Genomic DNA, 12,648 nt, shown 5'->3' on the forward strand with positions numbered 1-12,648 from the left:
CCTCAATCTATATTTGTGATAATGCTGAAATAAATCGTGAAAGAAAGGTGACAAGTGACTTAAAATGAGGAGTGGTAGTGCCCTCCAGTATACTCCCCTTGTGGCTCTGTTGATCTGACCAGGTACACTAGGATCCAGATGTTAAGAATTATGCATTTGCATAATATGTGTTTGCAATTACCAGAGTTATCCATACAGTCATAGTATTTGTGTGGCCAAAGGGCCAGGGGTATCTTTAATTGAGCATGTATATATAAGAACATAAGAATGGCCATACTGAGTTAGACCAAAAGTCCATCCAGCACAGTATCCTGTCTGCCAACAGTGGCCAATGCCAGGTGCCCCAGAGGGAGTGAACCTAACAGGTAATGATCAAGTGATCTCTCTCCTACCATCCATCTCCACCCTCTGACAAATAGAGGCTAGGGACACCATTCCTTACCCATCCTGGCTAATAGCCATTAATTAACCTCCATTAATTTATCTAGTTCTCTTTTATACCCTGATATAGTCCTAGTCTTCACAACCTCCTCAGCAAGGAGGTTCAGGCAAGGAGTTCCACAGGTTGACTGTGTGCTGTTGAGGAAGAACTTCCTATTATTTGTTTTAAACCTACTTCTCATTAATTTCATTTGGTGGCCCCTAGTTCTTATACTATGGGAACAAGTAAATAACTTTTCCTTATTCACTTTCTCCACACCACTCATGATTTTATATACCTCTATCATATCCCCCCTTAGTCTCCTCTTTTCCAAGCTGAAAAGTCCTAGTCTCCTTAATCTCTCCTCATATGGGACCCATTCCAAACCACTAATCATTTTAGTTGCCCTTCTCTGAACCTTTTCTAATGCCAGTATGTCTTTTTTGAGATGAGGAGACCATATCTGTACTCAGTATTCAAGATGTGGGTGTACCATGCATTTATATAAGGGCAATAAAATATTCTCCGTCTTATTCTCTATCCCTTTTTTAATGATTCCTAACATCCCGTTTGCTTTTTTGACTGCCACTGCACACTGCGTGGATGTCTTCAGAGAACTATCCACAACGACTCCAAGATCTCTTTCCTGATTAGTTGTAGCTAAATTACCCCCATCATATTGTATGTATAGTTGGGCTTATTTTTTCCAATGTGCATTACTTTACATTTATCCATATTAAATTTCATTTGCCATTTTGTTGCCCAATCACTTAGTTTTGTGAGATCTTTTTGAAGTTCTTCACAGTCTGCTTTGGTCTTAACTATCTTAAGCAGTTTAGTATCGTCTGAAAACTTAGCCACCTCACAGTTTACCCCTTTCTCCAGATCATTTATGAATAAGTTGAATAGGATTGGCCCTAGGACTGACCCTTGGGGAACACCACTACTTACCCCTCTCCATTCTGAAAATTTACCATTTATTCCTACCCTTTGTTCCCTGTCTTTTAACCAGTGCTCAATCCATGAAAGGATCTTCCCTCTTATCCCATGAAAACTTAATTTACGTAAGAGCCTTCGGTGAGGGACCTTGTCAAGGCTTTCTGGAAATCTAAGTACACTATGTCCACTGGATCCCCCTTGTCCATATGTTTGTTGATCCCTTCAAAGAACTCTAATAGATCAGTAAGACATTATTTCCCTTTACAGAAACCATGTTGACTTTTGTCCAACAATTTATGTTCTTCTATGTGTCTGACAATTTTATTCTTTACTATTCTTTCAACTAATTTGCCCGGTACTGACGTTAGACTTACCGGTCTGTAATTGCCGGGATCACCTCTAGAGCCCTTTTTAAATATTGGTGGTATATTAGCTATCTTCCAGTCATTGGGTACAGAAGCTGATTTAAAGGACAGGTTACAAATCATAGTTAATAGTTCCACAATTTCACATTTGAGTTCTTTTAGAACTCTTGAGTGAATGCCATCTGGTCCCGGTGACTTGTTACTGTTAAGTTTATCAATTAATTCCAAAACCTCCTCTAATGACACTTCAATCTGTGATAATTCCTCAGATTTGTCATCTACAAAGGATGGCTCAGGTTTTGGAATCTCCCTAACATCCTCAGCCATGAAGACTGAAGCAAAGAATTCATTTAGTTTCTCTGCAATGACTTTGTCGTCTTTAAGTGCTCCTTTTGTATCTCAATTGTCCAGGGGCCCCACTGGTTGTTTAGCAGACTTCCTGCTTCTGATGTACTTAAAAAACATTTTGTTATTACCTTTTGAGTTTTTGGCTAGCTGTTCTTCAAACTCCTTTTTGGCTTTTCTTATTACATTTTTACACTTAATTTGGCAGTGTTTATGCTCCTTTCTATTTACCTCACTAGGATTTGACTTCCACTTTTTAAAAGATGCCTTTTTATCTCTCACTGCAGTTATTTTCCCACATAATTCTAGAAATCTGGGCCAGGATGACTGAAGCACTGGCACATACTTATTATTATTACATTAATTTGTAAAGCACCCACCACCTCTGCTAGGTATAAGTGCTTGCCCATGTACCAGTTTATGTTTGGAGTTTACTTAGGACTTCTAGATCAAAATTTCATATTTGATCTCATATTTGCAAATCATCATTCAAAAGGTTTCAGCTTTCAAATTGTCAGCAGCTGAGTTGGAACATACTACAGAAGGATAAAACCATCATTTCTCAAAATTTTTAATATACCAAATATATATGAAATTTTCCCAGTGTAATAACAGTTAGTGTATAGACATTATTATTTATTCTTTGGTGAGCGCTGACAACGTACTCCAGTGATGCACATAACAAGGACGGAGAAACAGGGAACTTACAGTTTATACTAGTTACACACCATATAGTCAAAACAATTTCATATATACACGCTATTGTGTGTTGAATGACAAACCTTCAGGCAATTAATTTTAAGTAAGATGTTTTGGTTTCTTTAATATAGAGCAATGCAAAATGGCTGACAGACTGTCATCAAACATCTCAGCAGAATAAGTGAACTTTGAAAACGCGCCTTTCTCAAGGACACCTATAAACCCTGGCAAGGGATCACACCATGTTAACTTTCAGAAATGAACGTGTGTGTGTTAAAAAACAGAAACTGTAAAACTTGGAGAGTGAATCAGGCACATGCTTAACTTCACCCTGCACTAACATTAATTTTGTTTTCAAATTTTTCCACTCCTTTGTCTACATATTGTCTACTTAAACTCTAAAGGGCAGAAGACCTTGTCTTCATATACCTCTTTAAAGTGTCTATCTCACTGCTGAAAATATACAAATAGTAATTAAGCCTCACAACACTGAGGCAAGCACCAAATTTACATGCTTTACCTAAGGCACAGAAAGGTGAAGTGATTTATCCAACATCATGCAGTGAGTCACCAGTAGAGCAGAAGATAGAACTCCAGTGTCCTAATTCAGACTCCTGCTCAACACTGCCTCCCATAATGAGATGCTATTCTGTATTTATCATTTTCCCTTTGTATTTTACTGAATATACAAAACTTTTCCAAACATTGTTGGGCCTAATAAACAAGAAGGCAGGTAGCAGATAATTTAGAATATGACAAGAACAAAACTGTAGCATTATTACTGCTATTAGTTCATCCCAGAAGTCTTCTTCTGTGATAGAAGAAACTTAAGAGACATACAATATTAATTCCAAAGTTATACATATGATCGCCTCTTTGTTAGAAAGGATTTTGGAAAACAAGATGTTTGGCATAAAATCTGTTCTTCTATCTCTAGCACAGCACAATATGAAGTCTTTCTAAACCCCACATAGTCTACATTTACCAAGGTCACTGGACATCCCTTTCCTGCATGTTCTGTTAACACTCAGATTATCATACATCATGGGAGACGCATACCCGCCTCCTCCCCGTGGTTTGAGGAAGCTAGCCCCCCGCCCCACCCCTTCTACCTGAGGCCCAGCCTCTTCCGCCCAAGGCCCTACCCCCACTCTGCCCTTTTGACTCCCCTGCTCTCACCAACCATTAGCACAGCCCTGAATCCCAGCTTGCCCACCGGCACCCCATGAGCAGTCTGGAGGAGGCCCAGCCAGCTGGCTGATGCTCAAGCCTGAGCCTAAGTTGCCCAGAGGAGTTCTGAGCCCCGCCACAGCCCAGCCTTCCCCAGCCTCCAGTAGCCGTTGTCCATGTCATACATAGACAAACTATACTAACCAGTGTCCTGTATATACAGCTACTATTCATAGCCTGCCTTCTGGCTGCACTATCAGCTTCTTCCTAGTGTATTATTCGGTGATTATGTAATGCTAATTTTATATAATTTGATTCACATGATATAGACATATTGGATAAGTCTCCAGTGTGAACGAGAACTTTTCTCTACAGACCCCGTTAAACAAAAGTATTGAGTGAACAAGACATTTTTAAAAGTTCTGACATGATTTTGCCTGCAAGGTACATTTTCTCCAAAGTCTAACAGTTCTAGCAGGCCTATATAGTACTACTGAGTGACAATCCACCACAGCTATGGGACCATTATATTGTTATTCTGGAACTTTGAATAACAAAGCAGTCAGTGCTGACTACTTGTCCTGCAGCATGTACCAACTCTAAAATAAAAAATTGGTCTACTTCCCTGAAACTCAGAACAGTTATTTCTATAAGTGACCTTACTGCATTTGAATCTAGATCAGAAACAAGCCCATTCCTAGCTAACGTGTTTACAATTAGCAATCCATCAGCAGTACTGGCAGTCAAATCAAAGTCTTCTCAGTGCAATAAAATTGAGTTGGACTCTTAAATTCAAACATCACTTCTGTTTAATGAATTTCAAAGGTAACATTTTAAATGTTTTTAATTTTCAAATGCTGTCACAACACTGGGAGCAAACACTTCATTGAACTCCAGCTGTCACATATGGCCTTGTTTATTATATGGATTCATCATACAAATATTCCACTGGCGCTAGTGACAGTGGGAGCCCTGGTGTAGACAAAGTGCTTACATTTTTAACACCATATTATCAGACCCACTCTGAGCTGTTCAGAGAATATGGTATTAAAAATGCTAGCAGGTACAGAAGACTTGTGTGCACTAGGCATGAATCCTAGCCCCACTGAAGTCAAGGACAAGAATTCCATTGAATTTAATGGAGCTAATATGGTCTGCCCAACAGTGCTAAAATTGGTGGAACTGCAGTGCAACAGTGGGAATTTTTTAGCAACATCCTTAGTAAACAAGGCTTAAGTGTATGCAAATTCATTTCTTCCTTTTAAAGGTAAAGGTTCTATAAGCAAATGCAAAGCTTCCTTTTTCAAAAAGCGGAAACCCAATAATAAAGAGGCTGAAGTGAGCTGCAGTAGTGTAGTCAAGAGTAAATTGAGTTTTCCCTCTTTTCATCTGGGGAATAAGGAGTTTAGTTTAGATAAATTAATTTATTTCTTTTTTTACTACTATCCCACTGGTGGAGCTGCAGACTTTTTTGTTCTAGCTGCTCTTACATCATTTTCAAAGATTGCACAATTTACTGAAGGACCTCATCATGCAAAAACAACTGCTTTCAAAGAGATGAGAAAGAAAACGATGTAATGGCCAAGGCATTTATGTTCATATATAATATCTACTTTGCATCACAGATATAACTTAGGTGAACTGAAACCAGTCTGACCTACTCGTTTTTCCTATAACAATGCAAAATGACAAGCCAGAGATTTATCATGCCCTTTAATGGTCCTCCATTCTTTTAAAACAGAATAACAACAGATGGTCAGTGGGCAGTTCAACAAAGGCCCAAATGTCTTCCAAAGGTGTTTTAGTGCCTGTATTCTAGCATGAGATACGACCAAAAAACTCAATAGCAACTCAACTGGAAACTCCAGGTGTTGCAGTAAAATTTATGTTGACATGTTTACAGTCTTGTAAAGATTCTGTCAATCTTTAAATCAATTATCTCCACTATGGAAATTTTTTAAAATTTAAAATAGCTAGACCAAACCAAGTGTAATTGTTTCAGCATCTACTCTAAGACCTTTATGCCTTAGTTCAATTGATGTGTCTAGATAGGGAAATGTGGATTTACATAATACCTACTAAAATCTGAAAAGCATTTATGGTTTGTATTTTATCCCCTAATTTTGTATGACATCGAATATTTTGTTGAACCTTATGAATATAATAGGATTGAAAAAAGAGGTAGGTTTAGATAGAGTTTCATATTTACATACTATGCCATTAAACAAAGTGTTGGGGTTCCCCCAAGACCTCTTTCACTCGGTTCCCAAGGAACTCAGTTTGACTGCAGTCTCATCACCCAGGTTCCTTTATTTGGCATACAGCAAAGCTATAAGAAAAGGAGTACTTGTGGCACCTTAGAGACTAACAAATTTATTAGAGCATAAGCTTTCGTGAGCTAAGGCTCACTTCATCGGATGCTCACGAAAGCTTATGCTCTAATAAATTTGTTAGTCTCTAAGGTGCCACAAGTACTCCTTTTCTTTTTGCGAATACAGACTAACACGGCTGCTACTCTGAAACCTGTCAGCAAAGGTATAATGAGTTGATCAGACTTAAGTGTAGGGGATGGGCATAAAGCATAGCACACATCCAGTGTTACACAGCAAACCTTTTCCTTTATACACATTTACATTGCATTTACTATACGTTGAATTACATGTTTTGGGACTGGCTTCATTACTTTATAGGAACCAATCCCTGTACGACATGTTCTGACCATGCGCTGTCCATGTACGACCTATTCTTTACTTCAGCTTTACCTCATTCCCAATTTATCTTGCCCATTGTAACTGGTTCCCTGAGTGTTGCCCCCTTATCTTAGCTAGTACAGATATTCTGATTCTAGGCTGCTGATCCATTTACCTCCCTAGTCCTGTCTCCCAAGAAATGGGGCCTCAACCATGTCCAATTACTTTTGTCAAGCCAGGCCTACACAAAGAAAACATAGTCATTAAGGATGGGAAAGACTTCTAAGATAATCTAGTCATTCCTCTTGCCAATCAAGAACATGATAGGTTACACATTATGTGAGCTAAAAATGTATCATGCCAAGTTTTATAAGCAGGAAAAAAAAAACCTAAGAAAGAAAATACTCCTTAAGATGAGGTATGAGAACACACTGAGCCTTAACAAACCAGAAATGAACTGATGAAAACCAGGAAGAGGGTTTTACAGTCCCCAATGGTTGCATAATTACAAAACAAATTACTGTTTCTGAAAATAAACACGCAAAGGAGAACATGAGTGGGTAGAGCTCAGTCCCTGGGAAAATAGGGCCTGACCATGAGGGACATTGAGTGCCCCGGAGGAACTCCAGGCCTTAAAGTAGTGGTTTTCAACCAGTGATCTATAGATGCCTGAAGGACTGCAGACTGAATCTAAGATTTCCAAAGGGGTCTGCGCCTCCATTTGAATTTTTTTAGGGGTCTGCAAATGAAGAAAGGTTGACAATTACTGCCTTAAACCATCAAGGCCAAAGGGAGCTCTTCAGCAATACAGTATTGTTTGTTGTCAATGTACAGATTTTTATCGTATCAATAATCAGAAATCTGATTTATATTACAGAGGACAGGACAATGGGCCCCTTTGTTTCAGGAAGATGCTTTCTTTTGGAGATTCACAGCAGATGGAATTAAGTCATCACTTCCATTCAACGTGAACTAAGGAGAGTCAATCTATTCAGCAAATACTATCTCTTACTCATGAGATGAATCCCAATGAAGTCAATGGGACTACTAATATGCAGGGGCTGCAATAAACAGTTTTTTTACCATTTGAATAACAAGAAATTAATGTTGACAGGTTCATGTTTGAACAAACATTTAATTTTTAAGAAGAACGTACTCCCATCAAATATACACCTTCTGGAAATTTCACAGCTTTAGAAAATATTGTAGAACTTCAGAGTTAGGAACACCAGAGTTACGAACTGACCAGTCAATCACACACCATACACAATCGGGCAGCAGAGACAAAGAAAAAGAAAAAAAAGACAAATAATATACAGCACAGTACTGTGTTAAACGTAAACTACTAAAAAAAATTAAGGGTAAGTTTAAAAAAAGATTGACAAGGTAAGGAAACTTTTTCTGCGCTTGATGACAGGTTTCAGAGTAGCAGCCGTGTTAGTCTGTATTCGCAAAAAGAAAAGGAGTACTTGTGGCACCTTAGAGACTTAGTCTCTAAGTACTCCTTTTCTTTTTCTGCGCTTGTTTCATTTAAATTAAGATGGTAAAAAGCAGCACTTGTCTTTTGCGTAGTAAAGTTTCAAAGCTGTATTGAGCCAATGTTCAGTTGTAAACTTTTGAAAGAACCATAACGTTTTGTTCAAAGTTACGAACAACCTCCATTCCTAAGTTGTTCCTAACTCTGAGGTTCTACCGTACATGGATTTAAGCCAGTTTAAATTGTGGAGCAAGTAGACATACTTTTATGTTACATCTGACAATTTCTTACAAGGCATATACTTATGCCACGGATATATCACATCTACCAAGAGGTGCAAAAATACAGGAGCAAAACCAAACCAAGCAAATTATGGCTGTGAATTCTACAAGGTACTTAAGTATATGCCTAATTTTAAGCATGAGAGTAGTCCCAAGAATTTCAGTGGAACTACACACATGCTTAAAATTTGGCACATGCTTAAGTACCTTGTTGAATTGGGACCTATCATATTTTAGGTTTTTTGCCAACTTTAGGCTTGCAATTTTATGAAACTGGAAATGAATGCTCATCCAAATTCAGACTCAAGAAAATACAACCAAAATGGCAATGAAGGCGTTAAGGTTACTTATTCTGAACTTTTAACAAAAACATTGTTGAAATATGACTGCGGCATCTGGTTGTGCTGTTACGGCAGTGGATTTCCATTATAACCCCCCTATTTTTCATGGCTCTATACAACTCAAATAAAAAGTGTTCTTGGCTGAAACGAAACAGAAATGTTAAAGCTGTTTTCTTTAAATAAAACCTTCAAAACATATCAGAATACAAAGAAATGGATATTTACCAGCCTCTAATGCCTTTATTTTACATTCCCCTAAAAATAGCTAGTTTGAAATGAGACTGCAAGACATTTTTTTTTTAATCAGGCTGTTTAAAATTCCATCATTTGTTTCAGTGGTAGTCAATACCTGTCGGGGATTTGGGGTTTCTTTAATTTTGTTTTTTGTGTCTAGTTATTGCTAGGGTCTCCAAACAGTGGGTCATCTTACAAACCAGGATGCGAGCCTGCAATCCTTACTGATGCCAGGGGCTTCCCACAGGAGTTTTGTTTGAGTGAGGTCTACAGAAAAGGGTTCTAGGGTTACCAAGACATAAACCCAAGCACATATATTTTACTCTTTACTCAGACTGACATATATTTGAGGTTGAGTTGTTGTTTGATTAATTCTGTTAACCACAACACCACTCTCCAGTCTTGGGAACTGTTACTAGTTGACAGAATAAATTATAAACAAGGAAACTCGGTGTAGTGGATATTTGACATTAGCAAAAGCAGCACTTGTTAGAGAGAAAATAATAAAGGGCATACATGAAGCCACATGTGAAAATATTTAAAGCAATAAACTCGATTCAAAACATGATCTGACAATCACTCCCCAGCTACACAGTGTAAATTGTAAAGTCTTTAGAACAAACCCCATCTCTCAGTCTGTGTACTCTTCAGGGGCATAAACAAGACAGCCATGCACACAAAACAGTAGAGCATAGTCGCGGGGAACGTGTGGAGCAGCAGGAGGGAGTTCAGCGTAATTCAGATTTTTCCTGCCCGTCCAGCTTCCCCAGACACGCCCCCATCTGCTCCATCCCTCCATACAACCTCCCGACCCCCCCATCTGCTCCATCTCCCCCCAAGCACCCCGCAATCTGCTCCGCCCCCCACCCTACGATGTGTTCATTCACTCTTCCCCCCACCCGCCTCTATCTTCCCCACCCGCTGCTCCGCTGCCTGTCCCTTTCCTGCACGGCTTGGGGGAAGCGGAGCCCGAGAGCAAAGGGCAGCAGCTTCCCTTAGCCCCGGAGCCTGTGCACATCTCCGCGCTCTTGCTCACGGGGGCGGCGCGTCCCGCGGCCGGACACTGGCCCCTGCTCTGGCCCCGCGCTGGGCTTGCGGGAGCGGAGCCGCCTGCAGGGCTCCGGACACTCCAGCGCGCCAGCAGGGGCAGCATGGTGGTGGGGTGAGAGATGGATCCCCTCGACGCGTGGGACCCCTACAGCCGCCCGGCCCGCCGGACCCAGTGGCTGGTCAGCGCCCTGGCCTATCACTACGGGCTGGACCGGGGCGTGGAGAACGAGATCATCGTGCTGGCCACGGGCTTGGACCAGTACTTGCAGGAGATCTTCCACCACCTGGACTGCGAGGCGGAAGGCAGGATCCCCGGCGAGGACTTCCGCACCCTCTGCCAGGTGCTGGGGCTGGCGGAGCCGGAGGAGGCGGCGGCCGACCCAGAGGAGTGCGCCGGCCTCTGGGAGGACCTGGCCCCGGAGCTGACTTTCCGCCAGTTCCACGCCAAGCTCTGCGGCTACTTCAGCACCAAGGCCGGCTGCGCGCCGCAGCGGCCGGCGGTGGGCAGGCTGCCGCTGGGCAAGGAGAGCGAGCACATCGAGACCCAGATCCGGCTGCGCAGCCCGCTGCGGCGGCGGCGGGACAAGGCGGGCCAGGGGGCTGCTGCCCGCAAAAGCGGCAGCCCCCGAGGGGCTTCTCCTCCCGCGGCCGCCCCCGGGCTGGCCCCGCACGCCAGGCGGCCGGGCCCCTGCTCCAGGGAGTGCTACGAGGAGATCGTGGCTCTGGAGCAGGCTGAAGACCGGATCGTGAAGCTGGAGGAAGAGAACGGCAGCCTGCGGGAGCTGGTGGAGGACATGCGGGCAGCGCTGCAGAGCAGCGACGCCAGGTGCCTAGCGCTGCAGGTGAGCGGGGAAGGGCACGGGCCGGTGCACGCTCGGGGGGGAACTGGCCAGACCCCGCTCCGGGGCCTCAGCCTGCGGCCAGAGCGAAACCAACCCCGGGAAACTGACACACGGAGTTAGTGTCAGCGGTAGCTACTGTCCTGGGGCAACAAAAGCTGCAGAGGTCCCTGTAAAGGCAGGGTGACAGGTCCCACTGATCCCAAGCCCTGCCACGCCTACACGCTGGCACTCCAGCGCCCTGCCCGCCTTCTTCCTACCAGCCGAAGTTTGGGAGCCGAACGCTGCTCTGATATCAAGGGCACCTTGCAGCGTAAATCGGGGCAGGGAAAAATAAGTATTCACTAGCTGCATTTGTCTAGCAGGGGTCGTGCTGCTCCGGGTCCTTCCCGAGTGTGAGAGAAAGAGCTAAAAGAAGGGAATACTAAATGCACCGTGTTAAACTCTGTGCTCACCCCATTAGGTCTATGAAATATTTCCAGGAATCTAATCAGGTTATTGTTGGGTAACTGGATTATAAAAGGTTGGATTATTATTGCTACTATGGTTGGGGAGAGATTTAATTAACGGATAAAGGGAGTGCATCCATTTCTATCAGTACTGCTGGACAAGGGAGAGAGGCTTCCATGTCTGGTGGCACTGTAACTGTGCATTAAAAGTCGGTTTAAATTTAATCTAACGCACAACAGCACTTTTGTTAACTGAAAGTAAATCTCACTGGAGCTAGTAGTGGTTAAGAGCTCATTAAAGGCTGTGTTCAGAGCAAACATTTTGTTAATTCCTTTGTGACCTATTTGCATTCACCTCAGTTTTGGGTGAAGGAGCTCTGCCTACCTCCAAATGCTTGTCATGAAAAGCCATAGAAAATGGACCTTGGTGTTAGGTTAATTCAAGCTCCCACTGATTATACAGTGCAACAAGCTGCTGGAACATATTTTAAAAGTTAGACCACTAAAAGCCCATTGAAATAAACATGGGTGAAAGTTCAAAGGCAGGTGGGAGAATTTAATCCTTCCAGGCCTGCTGTTTATGCTGGAAAGATTTTTGACCTTTCAGTCAGTTTATTTCCTGAGCCATCAAGGCTTTCATACTTTTTCAGTGTTAATGGTATATGTAAATTGAAGATGAAGATGCTGTGATTTTCAAAAAATGAACATCCGACATATTAATGATGTTTACCTAAATGATTCAGAGAGTTATGTTCCATCTAGTTCCAGATTACTGAATATAAATAGTTCTGTTTCTAAACAAATGGCAACTTGGATATTTGTCATTATTTCTTCCTGGGTATTGTGTGTTCGTGTTGTTGCTGGTTTTTGTTTAAGACAACCAGTTTGGTTATGTACAATTTTCAAGAGTAAATGTTTTGTTGCAGTATTACTATTTATTAATGAGGCACTATAAGCTAGTGCATTATAGGGTTTGGTGTGTTTTGATCTTACTCTTTCTTGTATATGGCTTTGGTTTGTCAGTGTTTTATCAGTAATGGATGTGATATTTTCAAAAATATAAATAAATATGAATGTGTGGATTTTTACTGTGAGAACAACAAGTAGGTAGTTCATTGAGCAAAGAAATGTTTTGGGACTCACAGATAACCTCTTGAGTTCATAGTTAGGCCCCACTCCTACAATGAACTGGTGAGCAGACTCTTGCAGAGCCCCCACTGGACTTTGGGGCCTCAACGCACAGTCCTTGCTCAGGCAGAACTGGTTGATTCCAAGTAGTAAAGAGTACAGGATTTTAATAGCAGGCATTGCTTGATTGCTCTAGAGAGACAAAGATTACTGTCTGGCA

At 41.9% G+C, this 12,648-nt stretch overlaps 1 protein-coding gene across 1 annotated transcript in view; it reads left to right on the forward strand.

Moving 5' to 3' along the window:
* The first annotated feature begins 9,870 nt into the window (after window positions 1-9,870).
* Window positions 9,871-12,648, forward strand: part of EFCC1 (EF-hand and coiled-coil domain containing 1) — an 88,631-nt gene continuing 85,853 nt past the window's right edge. Inside the window, 1 exon segment of the mRNA XM_038411259.2 lies at window positions 9,871-10,868. Coding sequence (XP_038267187.1) covers window positions 10,132-10,868 — 737 coding nt within the window. The 5' untranslated portion in view covers window positions 9,871-10,131.

This window comes from Dermochelys coriacea, chromosome 7, assembly GCF_009764565.3.
Source record: "Dermochelys coriacea isolate rDerCor1 chromosome 7, rDerCor1.pri.v4, whole genome shotgun sequence".
Lineage (NCBI taxonomy): Eukaryota > Metazoa > Chordata > Testudines > Dermochelyidae > Dermochelys > Dermochelys coriacea.